At 43.4% G+C, this 25,203-nt stretch overlaps 1 protein-coding gene across 1 annotated transcript; it reads left to right on the plus strand.

Moving 5' to 3' along the window:
* Positions 1-626: 626 nt before the first annotated feature.
* LOC149864083 (uncharacterized) lies at positions 627-22,998 on the plus strand. The gene is made up of 10 exons (XM_090048267.1): positions 627-2,383; positions 4,179-4,238; positions 5,350-5,397; positions 8,867-8,899; positions 9,323-9,367; positions 11,517-11,618; positions 14,721-14,774; positions 18,950-19,021; positions 20,074-20,133; positions 20,471-22,998. The coding sequence occupies exons 1-10, from the start codon at positions 1,732-1,734 to the stop codon at positions 21,256-21,258; spliced, it is 1,914 nt and encodes a 637-aa protein (XP_089904393.1). The 5' UTR covers positions 627-1,731; the 3' UTR covers positions 21,259-22,998.
* Positions 22,999-25,203: the final 2,205 nt, after the last annotated feature.

The raw sequence follows: 25,203 nt of genomic DNA on the forward strand, positions 1-25,203 counted from the left end.
TGTTTGATAGATTCTGGTGTGCATTTTGTGGGGGTGCTAAAGTTAGTTGGCAGGTTTTGTATTTTGAGCTGCAGGAAGTTGGCTTCAGTTCTGGTGATGTTAGGTGCTTGTTTGAATGTACAAACCACTTTTCAGAGCTGGGCCTATGAAATGTACTTCATCAACCTCCTAGGTAGTAGGTACAGAAATTCATGGACTCAGTATACACAGTGGAATTCTGGCACACTGCAACCTGCTGGACATCTGACACCCTAGGTACATCTGCACTTTTACCTACGCTGTTACATCCCCCTTTCCACCCCACCCTTTCCCTCACCCCCTGACACCACCATTTCCATTTTCACTGACTGCCTTTCTTGCCTGCATTGGCTGCCAGGCCAGCCTCTGGCTTCTTTACTATTCCTTCCATCCAGGACCAGGAGACATATCAAATGCAGGTACTTCCTCAGCCTGACAAAGGGTTTTTCAACCTGAAAGCTTCCAAAGAAATATTTCTCTATTCCTTTTTTTTCATAATGAACATACAAACATAAAAACACAGGATAAGGCATCACACACGAGTAACATATATCCAACACAACATCTTTACTTCTTGCTGTCAATTCCTTTATAACAAGAAAGGCTCTGTGATAGTTCCGTTTGGCTACTTTAGATGCTGCTGGTGCCATTGCTGTTGAGCCAGCTACATTATTTTCACCTGCCGTTGTTTACAGTGGTGGACTGGACTGAGGCTGTAGGGGAGGAGGAGCCTCAGTGGAGCACACCACCGTGTTGTGCAGAGGCTCCAGTGCCAGGAAGGGTGCACCTGAACACACACAGTGTCACCCACCCATGTCACGAGTTTTGCCTGTCACCAGCCAGAGGTGCAGGGCTCCAGAACTCAGAGTCCCACTGCACCTATCCCACTGAGACCTGCCAGGCTTCGTTACCTCAGCAGGGGCTAGCAAGCCTGCAGTTTAACCCCACTGTGGTTTCAAGTGACAGGAGTTTTGCTCTCAAGACTTTGGGATACAGTTTCTCTGAACCCCCTGCACCTATCTCCTTGAAGCTTGACAGGTTTCAGGCCCTCATAAGGGGCTACCATTCCTGCAAGTTTCATCTAACTCAGGCCAGAAATGACAATGTTATAGCCTGTTTCAACCTTCCCCATTATATCTTAGGGGTGAAATGTCAAAACAGGCTCAAAAGGTGGAAATGTTTCCACAGAACAATATGGAACAGCCGTTTCGACTTGAAACAAAACGCTTTTCTGTCGAACCGTCGGTCGAAACAGAACACTTCCGTTTCACACAGCCCTAGTGCACACTGCTCCTTTATCTTCAATTTGCTACCAAAGGTGATGAGCAATATTGTGCTGCTTGTCTCCAGCAGAGCCGGGTGGGGGAAGAGTTAGGGCCAGATCCAAGTACTGCCTGTAAAACATCTCTAAATGGTAGGAGGGCACTCTAAAGGAGATCCTTTTTCCGACCTTCTTGAGTCCATGAAAAATTGTTACCGTCAGAGAGAGCTTGCTTCTTTTTGTGACTTTGTATCTCCAATTTAGGCTTAAAACTTAAGCACATTGCTGCTTTTTTCAGGAACTTGAGCTGGCTGGAATAAGATCATGCTTAGCCTCTTGGAAACCACGGGGCAACATGGTGAGGGCAGAGGCGGCACAAGCTCGTTCTGCCGCCTCTGAGGCGAAAGCCTGTCCAGCCCCCGCCGCCCAGCCGGTCCGGTGGGACCTGCCCCATGCCGGGGGTCCGCTCTGGGCTGCTCCACACAGCGCCCGGGAGGCTCTTTTCACTGCGCCCGCTGGAGGGCGGCCTCGTCCAGGCCGGGCTCTCCCAGGCCTGCTCCTCGCTGCTCCGAGCCGGGGGCGGCGCCGCAGCCGCTGTCCGTCACAAGCGGCGCCGGGGAGCAACGGCTGCAGACGCGGCGCCGGCTCGGCCTCCGCGCACCCCTGCGGCCGCAGGGAGGGGAGAGGGAGGCGGGACCGGATTCGACCGGGGAAGGTCCGAAGCCATGTCACTTGCCCACGCTACGCCGCGGGCCCCGCTGAGGCCGCGCAGCGCCCCCATCGCCGAGCCGAGCGCCCCACAAGATGGCGGCCCCGAGCCGGGCGCGGCTGAGTCAGAGGCTGCCGACACTTCCAGCCCCCAGCACAACGGAGCGGAAGTGCGTGTTCTGGCCCCGCCCTCGGCGGAACGAGCAGGGCGGGACTACAGCGCCACGGAAACGGAGAAAGCGACGATGGCGGCCGGCGCGGGCTACGACCTGCGCTCTCGGCAGCGGCCCCCGGTGGGGGAGACGGCGGCGGGGCGCTGGGCGGAAGACGGGGCCTCGGGCAGGGCGAGGCTGCCGAACACTGCGCCCCGGCGCGCGATGCCTGACGCGCCGGCAGGTGAGCGGGCGGGCCCCGGTCCGGCCCCTCGCTGCGGGTACCCTCAGCCCCGTGCCCGGGGCAGGTGGCTGTGACTGACCTTACCTTCCTTTTCTCGTTGCGGCGGCACCAGCCTCTCCGCCAGCAGGGAAGGGCCCGAGGCGCACCCGCCCCGAGCCCTGGGAGCCATTGTAATGGCAGGGGTCGGACTAGATGATCTGCTCAGATCCCTTCCGACCCTACAAACTATGAAACTATCTGCCCCGCTGCTGCCGCCCCCCCCCCCCCCCCCCGCGCGGCCGGTGCTGCTCGGAGCTTTCTGTGGGGTGGCTGCTAAAAATCTCTAGGGAGGTTTCAGGGACTGGAAACTCCTGAACTAGGGTAGCTCCCCCCCCACCCCGTGGGGTATTCCCAACTGTGTTAGGTGGTAGTCCACCCAGCGAGGTGGCAGAGCGGGTACTGCATCTGTAAAGGTGCAAATTGGGGCTTGGCAGAGCTGCAAATGGTTTCCCAGCCATGGGGGGCAGGGAGTCGGCAGCAGGCAGGTATGAAGGGAATCATCCCCTTGCTCTCTTTTCTTGTCAGTCACACACAGAGCTGGTGCACCACAATTGATTAGCCCCCACCACATCCCTCCCTCCCTCCTCCCCCTTGCACCACAACAGACTTACCAGCTGCACACAGCTCTCCTCCTTGCTTACCTTTATCTGCCACAGTATCAGGGACATCAGGCTGGTTTCTGATAGTCCATTTTCTTTATATCGGTGCTGATCCAATATTGGACCAATATACTGTGCACGTGCATCCGCACCTCTAGCCAGGAGCGTTCTGGGACTCATTGCTTTCTGCAAAAACAGTGCCTTCCTCCAAGCTTCTATGTAGAGAGGCCTTTGGTTTCACAGTCCTTTGAAGTTTAGTTGTTGCCTGATGGTTAGGATAGTTTCATCTGTGCTTGGTAGAGTGGAGTTACCCTGGGGTTTGTCGTCTTTTTTTTTTTTTTTTTTTTTTAATTCCTGTTCTCTCACAAGATTGGGGATTTTGCAAGGAATTTGCGTGCAAGGAAATGAATTTCTTAATCCACTAATGATGTAAAGGGAAATTGACAATCCACAGATTGTGATTGCTGGTGCTTTAGGATTGAGATGGGGGCAAATTTGGTGTATGATTAAACATGGCACATTCACAGAAGTCACTTGCACATGGTGAACAAAAGGATAGGATTTGGAGTTTTTCTTGGATCATATTGCTCATTCAGGATTGAATCTTGTCTGTTTTTTTTTTTTTTTTTTTTTTTTTTACTTTAGGCAAAGTCTTGTTTTGACTTCTACATCCACAGTACAGACCTCTAGCACTTGAATTAATGGGCATCCTCTTTGTTGAATATCCATTACAGAGGGATGAGGGATGCTTTGCCAATGGCATTCAAACTTTGGGACCTGGGGATCCTGGGATCATTTCCAGGGTCTAGATTGGATTGTGTCATAGTAGTTATAGATGCCCGTGCTCCTGTCCACCGTACCTGTTTGCCTTTTTTTATACATAACCTATTCTATTTCCACTCCCCTTTTGGCTTCTGCTGGTACCGTGTTCCTTTGCCCTAGATATACCATTCACTTTATGTCCTCCCCATCCCACAAATCTAAAGCATGTGAACAAACTTCTCAAGGGTCTGGTGTGCCTATAGTTGGGGAGGGAGGGGAGGAGTAGTTTAATAGTATTCTTGAAGGAATGGAATGGAGGGTTGAGGTGTTTGGGAGAAAGAAATGACAGCATGGTGCTTGGGCTTGTTATGCATTTAACACACTCTTTGCTTTAGGGAGTGAATATGCCTTCGTCAAATTGACTCGACCCAGCATAAGACATTTTCAAAGGGAAGGTAAGTAGTGATTTCTACACCCAGTAGAGGAGCTTTTAACTCCTTGCAGTCTAATACTATTGAAACACAGATATATAGGGAGTAGGAACTGGGGGATGGCCTTGGTTCCCTTTCCAGTTTTACCATTGATTTGTTGTATAATCTTGCACCTCATATGTTTACCTTTCAAAAGGGAAACAGCAGTCTCCTATCTTGTAAGGATTTGTGAAGATTGATTGATTCTCCCAGCAAGGGTGCTGTTGGGGGAGTCATGCAGTGTTAGCACTGTTAAGTGTACAAACAAGGTTTTCAAGATAAACCCATAGATTTCAATAGGAATGCATGGATTTACAAACCTTCTGACCTGTTGCAAGCTTGCTGAGTTTTTTGCAACAGAAAAATTACTCTTATTTTTCTATAGTCAAGTAAACAAGTGAAAACTAAGAGCTGACATTTTTAGAGGGGTGTCTTGAGTCTTAAAACGAGTATCTTAAGTTTAATGAGGGGTGCTACTGGTACATAGCACTTTGAAATTAACAAATAAAGGAGTCTGTAGAAGTGCATATGTTCTATTAAGTGCATGAGATTGTAGCAGGACTTGGCTGAAGGTATGAAAGAAGGGTTGTGAGTGAATCTGCTTGTGTTTCTTGATTTTGGAGGAAAGGTACGGTGACTAAATATGATGACAATATCTAAACAAACTAGGAAAAATGAAGTTGGAAACCCACTTACCTGGCATGAACTGAATCACATGTGGAGCTTGTGAAAAGACTACTTCCACTCTATTCATTGTATGCAGTTACATTTTGTGTGATAGGATTGCCTTCTCTGCATCATGAAGTATAGACTTCTACTAGTTGCATGATACTGAATGTGATGTATTAGTGTTTTTACTTCATTTGCCACATCCCTTGTTTCTTTCCAAAAAGACGTATTGCAAAACTACCCGTTGTTGGAGAGTTGGAAAGGAAACTATGTCTAGTGTAGAAGTGGTTGTGGATTCATAGCTTTTGTCCTGAGAAATGTATTGGTCACTGCAGTAGAGAGAACTGCACGTGTGAGTGTAACTACTTAATTTCCTTCCTTTTTTTTCTGGCTGTGTTTAATCATTTTAGTGTTCCTTGCCTTACAGAATATTCTCTCTTCAGCGAAAACAGAGATTCCAAAATGTGTGAATCAGGTTGGTTTAAGTTTAACACATTCTAGTTTACTTACTACTGAATCTTGCTTGTTACTGCGATAGTGTCAGGCCTTGAGAACAAAATGTTGCTGCTGGCTGGACTTTGGCTGCTGCGTGAAGAATGCCAAGAGGTTGGTTGTTCCAAGTGGATACTGTTGATGATGTTAGTAGAATGACTTTTCTATTGTTTCTTACAAAATACAGAAAGAAATGGACCTCTCTGCAAGCTTCGGGGGAGGGAGTGTGGCTTGTATGAGAGGATGTCCATTTTCAGAGCTGTGTTTAAGATTCCCCTGTGAGCAAAATCGAAACTCAGAAAAACCACCCAGTTTCTCAAGTTGAGCTTGGTTTCTGCTTAACCGCAAACATTGCAAAGGCTGCAGGAAGAAGATGCTAGAAATCTGATTAAAGCTGAGAGTGCTGGCAAAATCTTACAAGTGCATATATTAGTCCTAAATTAAGGTGTTGGCTATATTTAAACTAGTGTTCAAAATATGTGAGAGCAAGAAAATGTTAAGACTCAAACATTACATTGAAGTGTATTTTCTTGATCAAAGAACAGTTTTGCTCTACAGTAGAATTGTTCTATAAATATCTGACCAGTTTCTAGTCAGAGTATTAACCTTTTTTTGGTTCAGTGTTAACATGGCAATGATCTTATATTCTACACATCACTGGCATATTCTGAATAGTTCCCTTTCTCCCCTGGTGCCAAATTCTGTTGCTGATTTAGGGTGGATGTCACTCTTATCTGTTTCTAACACAGTTAGATTTCATAGACATCATCATCAGGGCTGGAAGGAACCTCGGGAGATCATCGAGTCCAGCCCCCTGCCCAAAGGGCAGGAAGTCAGCTGGGGTCATAGGATCCCAGCAAGATAAGCATCCAATTTACTCTTGAAGGTGTTCAATGTAGGTGCTTGAACCACCTCCGCTGGCAGACTGTTCCAGACCTTGGGGGCTCGGACAGTAAAGAAATTCTTCCTTATGTCCAGCCTGAAACGGTCTTGCAGGAGTTTGTGACCGTTCGACCTCGTCATCCCTTGGGGCGCTCTGGTGAACAGACGTTCCCCCAGATCCTGGTGGTCACCCCTGATAAACTTATAGGTGGCCATCACATCACCCCTGAGTCTGCGCTTTTCCAGGCTAAAGAGTCCCATGGCTCTCAGCCTATCATCGTAAGATCTGTTTTCCTGACCTCTGATCATGCGCGTGGCTCTCCTCTGGACTCTCTCAAGCTTCTCCACATCCTTTTTGAATTGTGGAGCCCAAAACTGGACGCGGTACTCAGCTGCGGCCTCACCAAGGCTGAGTATAAGGGGAGAACGACGTCTCGGGATTTGCTCGAGAAGCATCTATGGATGCAAGCCAGCGTTTTGGTCGCTTTATTAGCCGCAGCATCGCATTGCAGGCTCATGTTCATCTTGTGGTCAATGATGACCCCCAAGTCTCTTTCTTCTGTAGTGCTATCCAACATAGCACTGCCAAGCCTATAAGGATGCTGCAGGTTTTTCCTCCCAAGGTGGAGAACCTTGCATTTTTCGGTGTTAAACACCATTATGTTCTGGTCCGCCCATTTGCTGAGCATGTCCAGGTCAGCCTGGATCACCCGCCTATCTTCTGGTGTGGATGCTTTGCCCCAAAGTTTGGTGTCATCGGCGAACTTGGCCAGTCCACTCCTGACTCCAATGTCCACATCATTAATGAAGATGTTGAACAGTATGGGTCCCAGGACAGAGCCTTGAGGGACTCCACTGGTCACAGGGCACCACGATGAGTGACTGCCATTAATTACAACCCTCTGGGTCTGACCATGGAACCAATTTCCCAGCCAGCAGATCGTGGTGGAGCCAAGGTCAAAACTGGGCAGTTTGGCCAAGAGGTGATCATGGGATACCAGATCAAAAGGTTTTTTGAAGTCAAGATATATGACATCAATCTCTTCTCCCTTGTCCAGGTGATAGGTCACCTGGTCATAGAAGGAAATGAGATTGGTCAAACAAGACCTACCCGCAACAAACCCGTGCTGGCTATCCCTTAGAATGTTAGCCTGGGCCAGTTTATCAAGGATGGCCTCCTTAATAAACTTTTCTAAGATCTTCCCCAGGATAGAAGTCAGGCTAATGGGCCTGTAGTTAGCCGGATCCACTCTCCTCCCTTTCTTGAAGATTGGCACCACATTGGCCTTCTTCCAGTCTTCTGGCACTACACCAGAGCGCCAGGAGTTTTCAAAGATCCGTGCCAGGGGCTGGGCTATGATGCTCGCCAGCTCCTTGAGTACCCTGGGGTGCAGATTGTCAGGGCCGGCTGACTTGAAGGTATCCGGCTTCTCAAGGTGTTCCTTCACGAGGTCAGCATTTATGGAGAGTAGGGGATCCCCATCACCCAGATCTCCCTGTCCCACAGCAGGCATGGGCATCCCGTATGACTGATGAAAGACTGATGCAAAGTACCTATTTAATAGGTTGGCTTTTTCCTGGGCGTCAGTTGTCAGTTGCCCCATCTGGTTTAGCAGGGGTCCAACGTTGCCCTTGCTTTTCCTCCAGCTCCCGACATATCTGAATAAGGACTTTTTGTTGTCCTTGATGCTTGAAGCTAGTTGGAGTTCAGTTGCAGCCTAGGAGTGGTTCTGTACAGTAGGTTCTGGAGTCTGGGGTAGATGAGGTATTGCTAGGAATAGCCAAGCATATAGAAACAGTTTGGGTTGGAATTTGCTTCCTTTTTTGACAAAGTAATATCCTATTTTTTGAAAAGCAAAATGTTGCCCCTCTTGGGGGAACATGATACTTGCTCACACTGATGAGTTTTTCCTCTCTCAGGCAGATTGTGTTATTACTTAGTAAAATGAGATGGTAGTCAAATCCATATTTGGTTCCACAAAGCAAATAAATTTGCAGATGTCTGCATCTTCCCTTTCTTTCTTGTCTTACCTTATGTATTAGGAATATAGCAATAACTGACTAACAAATAGCAGCTTGAAGTGGCAAATAACTTCTTTTGTTTGAACCTTTAAAGGGCATCCTTGTTGTTTCTTAAAATGCATGATGCCAAATTTAAAAAATGGAGGGAGCTGTTACTATGCTGTGCCTTTATATAAGTAGTCTTTCTTAGAGATTTATGTTTGCCCAAATTTACCCCCTCGTGACCTCATAAGTCTATTTGACCTGAGTCCAAGGAGATTTCGCCATCAGCTGTTTAATGTTATAAAGTCCTATGAATTTTTAAGCTTTGATTCATGTTGCTATTGATGTTGAATCTTTCTTGCCACACTTCAGTGTGTGCTAAAAGTAAATTGGATTTTTATTAATCAAACCATCAGGCCAACTCTGTGTAGCTGTAACTTTTAATATCATAGAATTTCACATGTTTTGGCATGTTCTTGTAATGAGCGTATGTAAAACAAGAAATCTTCTAGCGTTGGTGCAAATTGTTATAAATGATGTTTTCTTTTTATTTCCTTTTTTAAAAGAAAAACAAGAAGAGCCACATGATACACACACAGGTATGCTGTGAAAACTTATGTGTGAATTATTTTTTAAGAAGTGTAAGAATTTTAGAACAATATTAACAGATAGGGAAGGCCCAAAAAGTACAACTCCCCTCCTGCCCCCCCTTCAAAACCATAAATATTCAGGACTTAATTCACATACACCTTCATGTAGATAATTTTGATTATATAAGCACATTTTAACTGTATAAATATGCTCAAAAAGAGAGGCTGCATGAATATACCTAATAGTGGTGTTCTGTTTTGGGGTTTTTTGGGTACCAGTTCAAATATGAAAACAAATCCCTGGTGCACAGTAGTATCTTCATGAAACTTCATTAAAAAATCAGTAAAAAACACTTGCTTTTATTAATTGAAATACTCCCTAGCACTGCTAGATTTCCCCAATGAAAGTCAAACACAGTTGCCTTGTTTCAGGAGAGCCAAGAAGTAAAACTGACTGCTACAGTTGCTCCGAACATGGTGAGTATAGCACAAAATAGGCCACATAAATTCAGTTTAAAAAAACATGAATACATGAGCAGTTTACTTTAACTTCCTCCTAGACTACTCAGTTTTAAAAAGTGATTTTCTCATGGCATTTTTCTGGAAGGTTGTGCATTTGGCCTATGATACCTAATGTTTTAAAGTGGATAGACAAAATACAAAAGGCTGATCAGTCGCTTTTTAATAAAGTTTTGATAGGACTGACTGATACAGTGGCTGTTAATTCTAGATGTTTAAATTGATGGAGCTGTAAACTAATAACTAATTATTACAGTCATTTTCTTACAGATAATTGGGGGAGAGCCATCCAACTTCTTTTTCAACTCGCAAGATTTTTAAAGTTAACTAATGTAGCTAACTTATTTTTAATGCAAACTTACTTTGCACTGGCTATAGTCTAGGTGTGATTTTGGAAGCCTGAATATATTTAAACAGGATGTGTGGAACACTGTAGAAATAATGACAATCTCTCTTCTTAGTAACTTTGTTAAAAAATCTGGACTAGGGTCCCCTGGACAAAGCAAAATTATATTGTCTGTTTTCTTTTTTTTTGGTAATTTTAACTGCCTATTTAAATCACTGATGCTTTTCCAATGGGAACAGTCTTTCAGTAATTTAAAATGTTTGAAGTGCAAAGAGGAAGTGAGCAGTACACATCTCAGTGTGCAGCCATCTAGCAAATTGTATATGAATTCCCTTGGTTTTTGAGCCTTTAACATTGTGAGGGCTCAGACTTTTGAAAGTTGTACCTTTTTTCTGCATGCTAATAAGTTATTGAGTAGCAGTCTTAACCTAAACTGGCTCTGGTGGCATCAGTAAGCCAAGGAGGTTGCACTGTATAGGGAGTTTATCTGTTAACTACATCTATGCTAGGAAACTGTGTGATTACTTTTATTTTTAAAAAAAAGCTTAACTGAGTGTTGAAAGGCAAAAATGAGTAATTTGAGAGCAAGTGATTATGGATAGCTATGTCAGCTATTGTATTTGAATCTGAATTTTCTAGTATGGTTTGAGATTTAAAAAAAGCCCCAAACCATCAGTTACCAAACAAAACAATAATTGGTTGGGGAAGGGATATTAAACTTGTTGCTTAAGGACTTGATCCCATCTTTATCTCTAACAAAGATGGGCTCAAGTGTGGGAATTGGTTTATCATCAGCCTGACAGCTGTTTGAGTTTTGTACATTTTCTTGAAGCATCTGTCACTGGCCACTCCTGGACACAGGATACTTTGCACAATTCAGATTTTTTTCATGTTTTAAAATCTGAATCAGTACGGTGATTCCTGTGTTCCTGTCAGATTTTGTTCACTTAATCTGTAAACTTTGTCCAGACTAAGTTTCATGGAGTTGAAAGCCCATGGGTTCAGTAATAGGTTGTAACTTTTTTGTAAAGGATCTTTTAATATAAACCACATCTTAGCATTTTAGAGTTTAATATAAATGGGGGTTGGGAGTGAATTAGCTGGCAGATGAGAAGGAACTCAGATGTTCATTTAAGTTCTACAATGGAAAGAAGTAATGCCAAAAAGCTCTTCTAGATGGTGGCTGCAAAATTGACTGAAATTCTTTGAGAGGATGGTGAGAAGGCTGGTAGATAAGCTCTGCCATTCTATTTGACACTTCCCTCTTCTGTTTGAGGTTATTGAGCATGGTATAAAATGTGCCTGCTCACCCCATGACTTCCTCTTGTAACTTGCTCTGTGTTTATCATGCTAGCCCTCTCACTGCACATTAGGGGTCTGCTCCTCGTAGTGGTACATGGCTCTTTCAGATCACTTCTTTTGGCTTGCTCCTGTTGATTGGCATTACAGCATTGAACTTGGCTGTACCCTTACTGCTGAACTTTGCTGCTTCTGGCAGTTAACTAAGGAGAAGTGCAATATTCAAATAGTCACATAACTTGGCAAAAGACAAATACTCTAGTGAATCTTCTACAAGCTTTTTACTTCTGTAACCCTTGTCCCCTGGTGTCCCATGGTTAGTTTAGGCCATAACAATTTTGGGTCAGGAACCCATATTATTAATTCTGTAACGACAAGCACACTGATAGCTCTGTAAATAAAATAATGAGCTCTGTGACAGACATTTCTTTGTCTTTACGTAACGCATTGTTTTCACAAAAGATTCGATGGAAGGAGTTGCAGAGGAGGAAATAGAAGAAGAGGTTGACATTGATGGCTATAATGCTGAGTGTCCAAAGACTGACACACATTCACTACTGAAAGGTAATAGCAATATATTTTCTGATGCCTTTTCTTCCATACAAGACTCATTTCTAGTGGTTGCTAGTTAATTATATTTCTTTAAACTTTGGGCTAGTGCAAGATAAATATAAAATAATATTAAAATAGGTCAAGGACCTTAGGAGATCATCTAGTTCATTGGGGGCCAACCTTTTTGGGCAAGTATGTTACACATTAAGCCCCACATCCTCCTCAAGTGCCACTTCTATCCCCTTCCTCTACCCAATCTGCTGCTGTGCTACTTGCCTCCTGACTTGCCACGTACCGTACAGAGGCTGCCCGTGCCACTTGTGGAGCGTGCGTTGCAGGTTGGCAAACCATGGCTTAGTCCAACTTCTTGCTCAAGAAAAGTTTATCTAGTCTAAACCATCACAGACAAGTGTCCAGTCAGCTCTTAAAAACATAGTAACAGAGATTTAACATCTTCCCTAAGCAATGTCTTCAAGTGCTTAACCATCCTCACAGTTGGGAAGTTTTTCCTAATATCCAATTTAAATTCCCTTGTCTCAGTTTAAACCTGTTACTTCTTGTTCCATCTTCTGTACACACAGAAAATAATTTATTGCAATCCTTTGTATTCTTTGTATTTGAAGGCCTGTTATTCCATTTCCCCTTTCCTCATCTCTAGACTAATCAAGTATTATTAGATGGTTGACTCATCCAAAGTGTCTGCAACTCCATCCAGTGGTATTATCTGCATATTTACTAAGTGTACTGTCAGTTCCATCCTCCAAGTTATTAACTAGAGTACTGGTTCAGTACTGGACCCAGTTGCACACCCCTGAGAACCTCACTGTTGCTTCCTCCTGGTTTGGCATTGAACTGTTAATGACTGTTCTTTGAACACAATTGTCCAACTAGTTATGCTCCTTACCTTATGGTAGTTTCCTCTAGGTCAGGGGCCCAAAACCACCTGGTGGGCCAAAGTAATGCAGCTGAGGCTGAAGGCTGCCATTCGTGACCCAGTCACCACCATTGGTGTTCTCATCTCATCTTTTTGAGGTTCATGGTTCAACTGCCCTCCCCCCAATATGACAAATGTTATTTCAGGCAGAAACCTGCTGTAAGTCCTTCCTCTTCCACTGTGGCCAAATTGCTGCCAACAGCCCACCATTGTGCTAGGTCAGCATGTTCACCTTTTATTTGTTTACCAGTCACCGCTCCTCATACCTTCTTCACTTGTCCTTTTTTGAAGTTTCCCACCGGCACCATCCTGTCCGTCTCGCTTACCACTTTTACCAATTTCTTATGATCCTTCAGGGCCTCCAGCCTTACCTTCCCTATTTTATACCTGTGCATGAATCCTTCCATCCTGATGTAATGAATTGCTGGTTGCTATGCCCATAGGCTCTTCGAAGAGGTCTGATATACTTCCCATTTCCTCAAAATTGTAGGTGCTTGGGCTTAAGTGATGCATGCTGCTTTCCCGTTTCCCACCATTACTGCCTTGCATATCACACTTGGATATTTTGTATAGACATAGAATCCCAAGTCTGGCAGCCCCTAACTCCCCCCCCCCCAATCTCTCTTGCTTTGTACAGTTTATCTGTAGCCAATTTTTCTCTCTTTGCATTCCAGAAGAACAGACACATTTCCCTCTGCCACCACGTCAGCAGAAATACAATTCCCATATATAGAATAATCAGCAGTAGCACAGCTTTAAAATTGCTGCTTTTCCAGCAAAGGACAGTTCCTTCCAGACTATAACCAAAGTATTTACCCTATCCTTGCGATCACCTTTTCCCATGCTGTGTTACCTTTTCCTTTGGCATCCATTGGGATCCCTAGCACTCTGATTTTTCTCTTATTTGAAGGCCCAACTTCTCCCAAGTCCTTCTAGTTCCCCTCTGTAATGGGCAAAGGGGCTACCTGGCTCCCCAATTTATTTTTAGTGTTCTAGCATTAGGAGAGGGATATTTTTCAAGGCAAACCTCCAATAATTAGATTCTATATATGGTAAATTATGCTAAATCTTCCATGTATAGAATTTAACTATTAGGGGACTGTTTTATACTTGGAGTTGTCTTGTGTTCAGACAAATATGTTATTTCAGGCAGTAAACCTACCTTTAAGCCCCTTGTCAGTTTTATGGTTTTACAATCATATTTGCTTATCTTTTCTGGCCCAAAAGTTGAAAATTATAAGCCTAAATTTATTGTAGGCCTCTATCTTGCAGAACTTTAACATGCTTAACATTTCCTGCAAATATGCCTATGAGTAGGGGCCTGCCTTGATTTTTTTTTTTTAGATTCATTGAACAGTTGCAGTTTCCATTCCCTTCAAAAAGGGCAATTTGACTGGATACCAAGTGCTATCAAGTAATAGTAACATTTCTTCTATCACTTGATCAGTTATTAAGGGATTTGACTATCCTAGATAGATACACTGGGGGACTGGATGATTTAAGAGGTCTAGTAAAGGACTGTGGAGCTGTTTACTGGTTTGAATCCAGTCTGAGTCAGTAATGATCCAAATGAGCTTGCTGTATAACTAAGGGAGAGGCCATGGCAGGGCAGAAGTTTACCAACCTGATATAACCTAGAGCTGACCAGGTGAGTTAGGAGAAGCGTATGAAAATTCGAGCCGGGCTGGCTTTACTTCAGGGTTAGGGAAGTACATAAAAAAGAAATACTGCCTGTACAATGAGTACGCTGCAGACTACCCATGTTCAGATGCGTGATAGAGAGGATTAGCTGAAATCTGTCCTACTGTTTTGTGGACCTTGTTGCTAAAGAAATTATTTTGATTTTTTTTTTTTAATTACTGATTCTGATGATACTTTTTGTGAGGACTAAATGACTAATAACTTTTGTCCTCCATTTAGAACCCCAATGACAGAGTATATCTACCACTGTGAAATCTTGGTGCTGAAAAGGTCATGGCTTAATGGTTTTTATATCGGATGCTTTTCTCTTTATAGACAGAGGGCCTGTTACTGGAGGATAGTGGCAGGCCTTACAAATGTGACACCTTCACAGCTGGTATTTTGGATCTGACAGCTTATATGGCTTATTCTTCTTACCTTAGAGAATCTGATCCAATATTGTAGCTCTCTAATTCTCTTCTTTGCATGGTCTGTTTCAGAAAGCAACATCATAGCTGAGGAACACTGGAAAAGCCAACCACAGATATCGCAAAGTAGGTTAATAAGCAAGTATCTTATGTTTATGTAAGAGAAGAGCATTGCTTTTCTTTTCTTCTTCCGGCTTGTGTTTGTGTGGTGTGTATATGTGTTCATGCATATGATTTAGTCTTCTCCGCTTCCTAGTACACAACCTGGGAAGGCAGGAAAGGACCTGGAGGCCAGGTACTAATGGTAGAACAGGTCTCCACATTCTTTGCAGCAATTGACTTTTCTTATGGGTGCCTACTTAACTCTGGACTTCAAGTGTTGCAGAAACTGGCATTTCTGTAGCAGCATCTCCACTCCTTTTGGCTCACCTTTCTTTTTATAAATGGCTTAGGGGTTGACTAGCTGACCCAGAATAAGGAAGTATTAAGGCCATGGGGAGCTTATGTCAATGCCAGTGGCTCAGATCAAGACTGACATACCAGAAACTGCATTACATGTTTTAGTGTACTTCCTTCCTTAAGATGGCAATGGCATTTTTGGGGATGAAGTAAATTCTTGCTTGCCTGTTTGACTACAGCTCCATATGCTTTCTTCCCTGTGCTGAGTCCTTGAAGTTCTGAGTTAGAGGTGAAATTTCTTTTAAACATCTGAAGTCCTATCTGTTGGCTGGCTAATAACTGTCATAGCTTCTCCCTTTAGTGCAGGCCTTAAAATGGAAGCAAATTCTGGAAACACATTCAGTTTAGGATATCAAAATCTAAAAATACAAATTAAACAAAGCCTACTTTGAAACTTGCTTATGGTAGAATTTTAAAGGCTTGTAGAACTGAGTGGTGAGAGCCTAAAAATGAAGTATGGAGGAGAATTCTCGTTCTCTTGGCATCATCTCTGTCAATACACGTGGAGAGGAATGTATATATTATGGGCTGGTAATATGCAAATCATTGGATGAGCAGCTTTGAGAGAATACTTGAGACCTCAGTTCCCAAAGGTTTTGCAAAAAGTGCAGCTTTAAAGTTAGGAATTGTGCATTAACTGTCAGAACCCAGCAGCTTATTTGGACTATAGCATAAATGCAGAGGATGTATCCCTAGGGGTGCACTGATAAAGAATTTTTGAGCCAATACTGATGTCTGATTATTAACGAGCCATATTGGCTAATACCCATCTGACTGCCAATATGCAGCCCACAGCTTGGAAAACAGGGTGTGGCTGGTAAGTCAGGGGCGTGGGAGGGGAAGGAGTGGGGGAAGGGAAGAGGCGTGGGTAGGGGCTGATCCAGACCCCCACAGTGAGGGAGCAGTGGGGCTGGGGCAAGGGCAGGCATTGCACAGATGGGGCGAGATGTGGGATAGAGCTGTGAGCGGCTCGTCTGGGGGGTGCAGGGAGATGTGGTGGTGGGGGAGCTCCCACCACTCCATGGACCCCTGGGGGAGCATGTGCCCCGCAGATCTATGCAGGCAGTGAGGGTGGGCTGCTGTTGCAGGCAGAGGCTGGCTGCAGGCTCTTCCCAGTGCGGGGGTTGGGGTGGGGCAGGATGGGATGGGATGGGCGGCGCTGGTGCTGGGAGGGAGGTTCTGGGGAGCTATGGTGAATTTTGGGATGGCTGCAAAATTCCTGTAGCACCCCTCCCAGCACTGCTGTTGCTGCCTATCCTGAGCGCAGCTCTGGCTCAATCCCCGCACCAGGAAGAGCCCAGTGTTGCCCCCAGCGACAGCCTTCCCTTGCCTTGCATGCAGATCTGGGGGGCAGGCACCCCCCATGCCTCCCCTTGGGGTATGCCAAGTGGTGGAAGATGCCCCCCTGCATCCCCTGGATGAGCTGCTCATGGCTCTGTCCTGCACCCCATCCTGCCATGCCCAACTTGGCAGCGCCTACCCCTGCCCCACTTTCTCCTTTACCATGATGGCCTTGATCTGCTCCCTCTCCCCCATGCCCCTTTCCCTATCGGACTTGCCAGCTGGATGCTGTATGTATGCCGTGGCTGCTTGCATGTACATGGCATTTATCGGCAATGTTATCGGCCACAGCTAAAAAAAAGTCAATTGCCAATAATGTAAATATTTCTTTTATTGGTGCTGATATGATATGGACCAATGTATCATTGCACCTCTGTAAGTTCTTTAAAGAAAATACGTTGTCACCTAAGAAGAGAACTGTATTCCATAATGTTTCAGAACTTGGGATTTTTCTTAACCTCCTAAATAGAAAATTATTCTATGTTCATATACAGTAAGAAACCCAGTAGCTTTACTGTTTTTGGAGTAATAAATGGCTTGGATCACAGCACACAATTTTAAGGAAGTAAAAATGAAATTGAATGATGTGTCATTTCATTATGTTTTAATTCTGAGCTTCCTTTGCTATTATCATGCTGTAAGTTCATGGATATACTTTAGTTCAATAGATAAAGAGTCAGAAAAGGAAGTTATAGCTGTTTATTTCTACAGCATAGAAATATAATGCACTTATTAACTACAAGCATAATTCTCATCTAAATGAGCTATTGCCCTGATATTACTGTAGAGCAGGGGTAGGCAGTGTTTTTTTGGCCAGAGTGCTGAAAAACATCTCAATGCCTACCTTGGAAGGTGCTGGAGTGCCAACATACCAGAAAAACAAAATGAGGGCAGGGGGTACAAGGCAGGATGCCCTACTTGTGCCCCTGCCCCCCAGCCCAGGCTCTGTGACTGTCAGCAGCTACCCTGGCTCTAAGTAGCTGCTGGAGCTTGGGCTGTTGCCAGCAGGGCTTGCAGCATCCCAGCTGCCTGCTGGGAGCAGCCCAGGCTCACGGCTGGCGGCAGCTACCCAGAGCTGGGGCCGGCTGCAGCCAGGAGGCTGCAAGCAGCTGTGTCAGGCTCCGGAGCCCTGACATCAGCTCTGTACTGGTACTGGCAGCGCAACCCCAGTCTCTCCCTGGCTTCCAGCACAGATCTGGTGACTGGGCTCCGGAGCCCAGCGCAGCTGTTTGTAGCCTGCCTGGGCTCTGGGAAGCTGCAGCAAGCAAGCAGCGGGCAGGATGCAAACAGCTGTGCCGGGTTCCACAGCTCCGGCATCAGCTCCGTGCTGGTGGCGACTGCACGCTCATTCCCAAATAGAAATGTGCTCTGAAAACATTAAAATATAATTTGCTTATAGTAAATAATTTGCTTACAAGCTTCAATGGATTTGGAGTGGCTGCTAGCATATTAATATGCTCTGAACCAAATCCAAAGGTCTATACCTGGAACTGGAAAACAAGCTAAATGATTTATTTTCTTTAAATGGGTTGTTAAATTTTATTAAGATTTATTATAAGTGTGAATTGATTCTCTAGGCAAATTTGCCCTTGGGCTCCTCCCCTACCTCCTCACACTTTGAGGCTCAGGGCCCTCAATCCAGTGCTAACAAAGGAATAAAGGTGGGGAATGGAAAATGAGACTTCAGGAGAAAAACTACTTCTCTGTGTGCCTCAAATGCTAGGATGTCCTTTGGCAGAAATTTGAAGACTAATATATAGACATAATGTTCCAACACTGGTCAGTATTTGTTAATGTTATCTCTGCTTACTGCAGTACCAGCTTCTATGATTTTAGTGTTTGTGCTGAATTTCTAATAATATAAGCATCCATCAGTGAAAACGATATGATAGCTTCGTGTTACATGCCACGTGCCTGTATATTTGCAACCTTTCTTGTCAAACCTGTCCTCAGCCTTAATTCTTTACTTCTTTCTCCTGGTTTCTGAGCTGCAGTCTCATTATCCATTCATCTTTCTCGCTCAGACTCTACATTTACCTTTTACACTATCAACTGCTTCTGCCTATCTGTAGTTGTAGATTTTTGTCCTTTGCTGCGATTACAAGCAACTTTGACTCTTGAGGATCCATTTACGTATGTGCTTTTACAAGGATTGTGTAAGCATGGACCGATGGTATGCACGAACTATTCAGACTGATAACTGCGCTGTGTGTACCTTCATGCCTTTCTGCTGGGAAAATGGAAGGCACTTATGCTGTCATTTCCTGCAATAGTATTTTTGGCATGTTGTTAGAAATTATATGAGTGCAAGACAAAATATTTTTCTATGAAAAGTTACTTTTTTGCATTATAAACTACTGTCTATGTGATGGTGTTAGAAGGCAGGCAGCTGGCTAGAACTAGTTAAGGAGGGGATGAGACTACCTTAAAACATTGGTTTTCTTTCTCTTTTTGACTCTAACCATTGTAATAATTATATATCTTATTTTACAATGTTCCAGGTCTCCAGAGTTCTTTTATACAGACGCAACCAGGCTTTGATCAAAAGACAGCTGTTAGGTCCAGGAAGTCAAGTATGTGGATACTTTTCTGCCTCTTTGTTTACCTGTATACAAAATGTATGCTATCTCTTTCTGGTTGAACAAAATTCTGGGCTCCTGAACATCTTTGAGCATATTTTCATTACTCGCGCTCTTATGAAAAACTGCTAAGACAGTAAAGGATTCATGATTTACACTGTGAAGAAAATGAATAAGAAAGAATTCAGACATGTTTGAACAGTTGAATGGGATGTTTGCTGGCCTGAAAGAGTGCATCCAGACGAGTGTAGATGTTTGGTTTCCTGGGGACACCCATGACACGCACGCTTTGGCGCACAGCAAGTTACCCTGGGGGTGGTAGGGGAGGCTGGGGCCAGCATTGGGCTGGCCCCAGCAGGCTTACCTGGGGGCCTCCTGGGGCTGCAGCTGTGGCGATCCTGCCGGGCAGGACTTGGCTGCCAGCCACAGCACAGCTTCAGGTGGCCTGGTGTCTCTCTTCAGAAGTGCAAGCTGTCCAAGCATGTGCTGCTCCAGTTTTTTTTTTTGGACTCCTGGATATCCAGGGGACAAAAAAAAACCCAGAGCAGTGCATACATGGGGAGTGTGCCCATGGACCATGGGGAATGCCTGGCTGTGGTATGTGGCACTACAGACGTGTTTGCGGCACCATGTACCACATGGCCATGCACGTCTGGATACGCCTAAAGAATTGTGAAAATCTCATGCGAAATTGTGAATTGTGAAAATCTCATCTTTGAAGTCAATTTAGGCCTGACCTTGAACTTTGATGAAACACAAAGAGAAATTCTGAATAACAATTTTGCTACCTTAGTGATTGGACTGGGGTTATAGCAACTTCCTCATGCCTCTCTAGTGAGACCGTTCTGACTCAGCAGTGTTCTTAGTGAGGCAAGTGTGTTAGATTTTTAGTCTTGCTGCATGCTTTACTTGTAAAATGTGTTCCTACGACAACAAGAAACCAGACTGAGTTTAGAGCTAAAATCAGTTTATTTCTGTGACTTGCCTTCCTTTCACTAATAAACATCATGAGTCTGTCATTAATTTTCTTTCAATCTTTTCAACAGATGAAGCTGAATATAGATATTCATCCAGTGTACACAAGCAGGTTCAATCTGCAACTAAAAGTAAGATTTCTACCTCAGATCTGTTGAATGTTTGTTTGTATTTAATCATTTTCATAACCCTGCTAGAACTAGATCTTGAAGAACCTAAACCTGGGGGCAAATCTGATTTGTTTTAAGATTTATCTTTTTGACTTGTATGCTTATTTGATTAGAATATGGGAGTCATTGTTCTTCCTTTCTTTTTTTTTTTAGAATTGCATATGTCTTATTACACTAGTTTTTAATAAAATAAGTAAAATGGAAGTATAAAATTCTTTTTCAACAGTTAACTTTATCCATACTGCAGAAATAACTCTTCTCTCTCCACCTCCTTTCCCACTGTCCTTTTTTTGTGCAGTGCCTGGTGGACAGTTGAGTAACCAGTGGTCTTGGATGTGGATTCTGGTAGTTGTGGCTTTATTCGCTATTGGCCTGTGTTCTATGTGGGTGACTCAATCCTCCAAGATTTTGCCAATTAAAGATTCTCCAATTCTGCGAATGTTCCAGGATGAGATGAAAAAAATTAAGAATGTCTACCAAAATCAGGATGAAAAGCTGTGGAAGAGGATACAACTGTTCCTTGAGAAACGTCTCAATAATTCCCATTCCCATTCGGAGCCTGCAATCTTATTGCTTACAGCTGCCCAAGAAGCTAAAAGTGCTCTGAAGTGTTTAAGTAACAAGATTGCAGAAGCCTACTCCTCCTCCCTGAGCACTGATACAATTGAGATTGATTGTGCAAGTACAGTGTCACAGGACAGCGATACGGCAAAGCTGGATGTAGATAACCTGCTGAGTTCTGGTTTTGAGAGTGGCAAGAAGGCAGCAGTGGTGCATCAGTTTGAATTGCTGCCTGCAGGATCCACCCTGATCTTTTATAAGTACTGTGACCATGAAAATGCAGCCTTTAAGGATGTGACTCTTCTGTTAACTGTCCTTTTGGATGAGGAGTCACTAGGAAAGAATCTCAGCCTGCGGGATGTTGAGGAGAAAGTGCGTGACTTTCTCTGGGCCAAATTCACCAATTCAGATTCTCCCAGCTCCTATAAACACATGGACACAGATAAGCTGAGTGGACTGTGGAGTCGTATATCCCACTTGGTTCTACCTGTTTGGCCAGAAAGTGCTCTCTCTCAGAGCTGCTGATCTTAAGTAAAATCAGGTGTGGAGAAAAAAGGAGCCGAAAACAATTGTGGTTGCTGGGCAGGGTAGAACTTGTGCAGCTGCTGAGCTAAGGCAGTACAACAGTGTTTGAGCACAGACCAGTAAAATATTCTTTTTAAAAGAACTCGGGCTCCTGTAGGTAAGTGGAGAGTCTAATGGTGGAACATAGTTTTTGATAAATTGGACTACAGGTGATTTATTGGGGGTTGGTGCTCTGTAGATGGAAGTTTTTTTTAACTGTATATGGCAATCTTGGTATAGTAGACTAATTACACTCTGGGAAGTCTTCTATGCTAGGAAGTAGTATTGACATTGATTATGACAACGTAATGGAACTAATGAATTTGCAGACTCATTGACCAAAATAAATTTCCGTTGTCCTTCAGGCCAAATCTTATTATAGTGTTTAATGAGGCTGCATCCAAGCATAGGCTTTTTGTTCCAGCTAACTATGGCTTGGGTATCAGTTACCTTCTGTGGTTCTACCATTCTAAAAAGATCTAAAAAATTTTCTGGTTCAGAGCAGACTTCTCAAAATGGAGATGTAAAAGGCTTACTTAAACAATTACAAAACAATTCTAGAGAGTTAGAGAAGCTGAGATGAAGTGATTGCTCCAAACATCCATCAACAGGTCAGTTCAGAAATAACTCATCAGTGTATCTGTAGTGCATCTCAAATCACAATTTTTAAGGCTCAGAACGTGATACAGAACATAGGAGAAATTATAAATGCTGGTCCAGTGCATGCTAAAGCCCTGCTGGATCTGTTCTAAAATGCCTAAGAAGTGCAAATTGTGAATAAGTTATTTTGGACAAGTCAAGAGGTTTTATTAGAAAGTTGAGAGTATTTTTTCAATGACAAAATGTGCATTTATTACTGTTTGTTAATGTGATATCACGGTTCTGTAAAGATACCTCTTCCAGATGTGTCCGGAAAACCTGTTGTTTCCTATTTATGTTTTTGCAGGAAAAAAAAATATTTTGCTTTGTTTAGCACATTGTATAGAGTGCCTCATGTAAAAAATCCCTGAAATCTACCACATACTAAAACTATATTAATATACTTGTATTGTAAATACAGAGAGGAACTGCCATACTTTCTCTCTGCTGTTAGTTTCCTTGACTCTGCCAGATTATTTATCATTCCTTATGTTTGAAGAATGCACAAAGAGACGCTCCAAATTTATGGCATACTTTCTTATAATGGCTGCCAAGTTTGTGGTACTTTTAAAATTGCATCCTTTACTTGTGAGTTTCCCTATGCTCCGCTGTTATACAAATATATCCGGCTTTATAAATAGGAAAACATCCTATAGGAGGCTTCAGGGCCACTAGGTATCTGTTTTGAGACTAAGAACACAAAAGGTTCCGTTTGTGATCTGGAATGGGCTGAATTCACCATGAATGTAAATGTAGTTCCATGGACTTGGAATTATGTTTCCTATTTTTGTAAGAACTGGAAGCTGACAGCTAGTTTGTTTTATGTGGAGGTACTTAACAAGTAAAGAGGTATGGAAGTGCTACAATTTTAAATGCATAAAATAGCTCAGGAAGAAGAGACTTTTTAAATTTTACAAACATTTCACTGTCTGAATGCTTCTTTTAAACTGATGTGAATTATTATATTGCTTTGAAATAATGACTGCAAATGATTAAACTATATTTTAGTAATTGTTAAAAAAATAAATCTGCTTATTTGTTTTATAAATCTTATTTGCATTATCATTTGCTCTAAGCTTGATTTTCTTTTTTTTAAACCTAACATGATTGGATTTTGTTTGTACTTAGAGATTTGGAAAATGTTGTCCTTTACCTCCTGAACATCTGTTTGAAATCCATCCTGATTCTGAAACTTAAATTTTGGCAATGGTTTTAAAATATACCTAACTCCAGAGGATGGACTGCTGCATAAGTTCCTGGACTGAATCTATTTGGTGAACTTTTTTTTGCTGCTCCTGCTCTGTTCCTTTTGAAGATGGTGAATTGTGCTGTCTTGACCTGAGTCGCAGCTAAAGGCTAGATCCTTTTCTCCCTATTTGGTACCCTACTTGAGTACCTTGAAGGAGGGTAGGGGGGCAGTGCAACTAATACAAAAAGGGGTGAGTTGTCCTCTTTACTGCTTTTTGGTGACTTATTTTTAAGGTGGAGATGGCAGTAGGTTAGAAATGTAGACTGATTTAACAGCTTTTTTTATTTTGTTTATCTTTTTTTTAAAGAGACCTTGACCTTGATGGAATAGGATCTGGACTGTCACATCTTAGACTTTTAACTTCTTATACTGTCCTCTTCATTTCTCCAGTTGGATAGCCAGTTGACACCTCAGGTCAGGAAGACGAAACTTATTACCTGTTTTTAGTAAAGATGATGTCTATAATCACAGCTAGGTTAACTGACTGGAGAGAAATTAAAACATCAAGCTTTAGTGCAGGGGTGTTTTGGGGCAGAGTGCCATAAACACTCACAGCCTTGACTTGTAGGATGCTGGTACACCAGAGATGGACAGCAGGGGAGCCATGAGGGGGCCCAATCCTTCTGGCAGTGCAACCCCAGCCCCTTCCCCACCATCTGCCCTTAGGTGTGTGTGCCAAGCAAAATGCCTTCATGTGCCACACGCTGGCACCAGTGCCGGGGATTGCCTAACCCCTGCTTTAGTGTATGATTCTTTCTTGTCTGTGCTGCCACTTCAATTTAGTCTCTTTAGCTCTTGGTACAGTAGAAGTAATTCATGGAAGTGATTATTTCTTACCTGTGTAAGCAGTTTAAGGCTGGCTTAGGTAGAAGACCAAGTGATGTTTGCTTTCCAGGGCATGTTTATTGGAGGGTATCAATAGGTTTACAAACTGTAAAGTTGTAAAGTTTACAACTGAGGTTGTAAAGTTTAATATATTAAACTCAGTTTAATTATTCTTTCCCTCTTAATTTGTGAGAACTTGGTAGCTTATGCTGCATTCAAATGTTACATTTTGACCAGGAGAATTGCTGTTCTCCCAGTAGAAATAAAAGTGTACAAGGGTTTGTTCAATTTTCCTTTGGGGCAGTGGGGGGGACACAGCATATCCCTTCTGGAAGATCTCCCTTACAAGAGAGTTTGTCTCACAAGAATGAATATTTGTATGCTCTTTTCTTCTCAGGGACTGGTCTGAAAGTAGTGGGGGAGCAGGGGGCAATGCTCCCCATCTCTTCTCCAGACTAGGGTATGCATGGGGTGTCAGGTACAGCCTTTGAAGTGCCCTGCAGAGGGAGAAGCACCCCCTACAGGGCACTTTAAGCTCTACTACTCCAGTGCCCCCAGGAATGGGAGGGGTGGAACAGCGTTTGCTTCCCACATATATCCTTGGTCAGGGTAAGGCAGGGAGAACACAGGCTGAATGTCTATGCTGATCACTGTCGTGGAACAATTTCTGAGAAATTTCCAGTGCCAAAAATTAACAGCTATACACCACTCTAGTCTCATGACCTTCATTGGCGTCTGAAACTTGTAGACAAGTGAAAATGTAGAAAAGTGTTCCTACAAGCTACTGAACACTAGCAGAGGGCAGCACTTTCTTCTGGTAGATGGTGACAGACCTTTTAATCATTTGAACAATCCAGCTCCTTTGGCAGGAGCCTCCATAAGGACTAAGTTTGAAAAAAGCAGTTTCCTGTTTGAAAAGTAAACCAAGACTTAATACATGGTTTTCTAAAGATTTTAGTAGTATATAAAAACATATGACTAACGAGAATACTGACTTAAATTGTTAAATGCATGCAAAAGCTGAGAGAGGTTCCGGAAGACTTGAAGAGGGTCAATGTGGTGCCGATTGTCAAGAAAGGAAGGAAGATTCAGGGAACTATAGGTCGATCTGTTTGACCTCAGTCCCTGCAAAGATCTTGGAAAAAATCATCAAAGAAACCAACAACACGCTAATGGAAGGCTATTTTCTGAGA

This window comes from Crocodylus siamensis, chromosome 5 (assembly GCF_052110815.1).
Source record: "Crocodylus siamensis isolate JL-2025a chromosome 5, ASM5211081v1, whole genome shotgun sequence".
NCBI lineage: Eukaryota > Metazoa > Chordata > Crocodylia > Crocodylidae > Crocodylus > Crocodylus siamensis.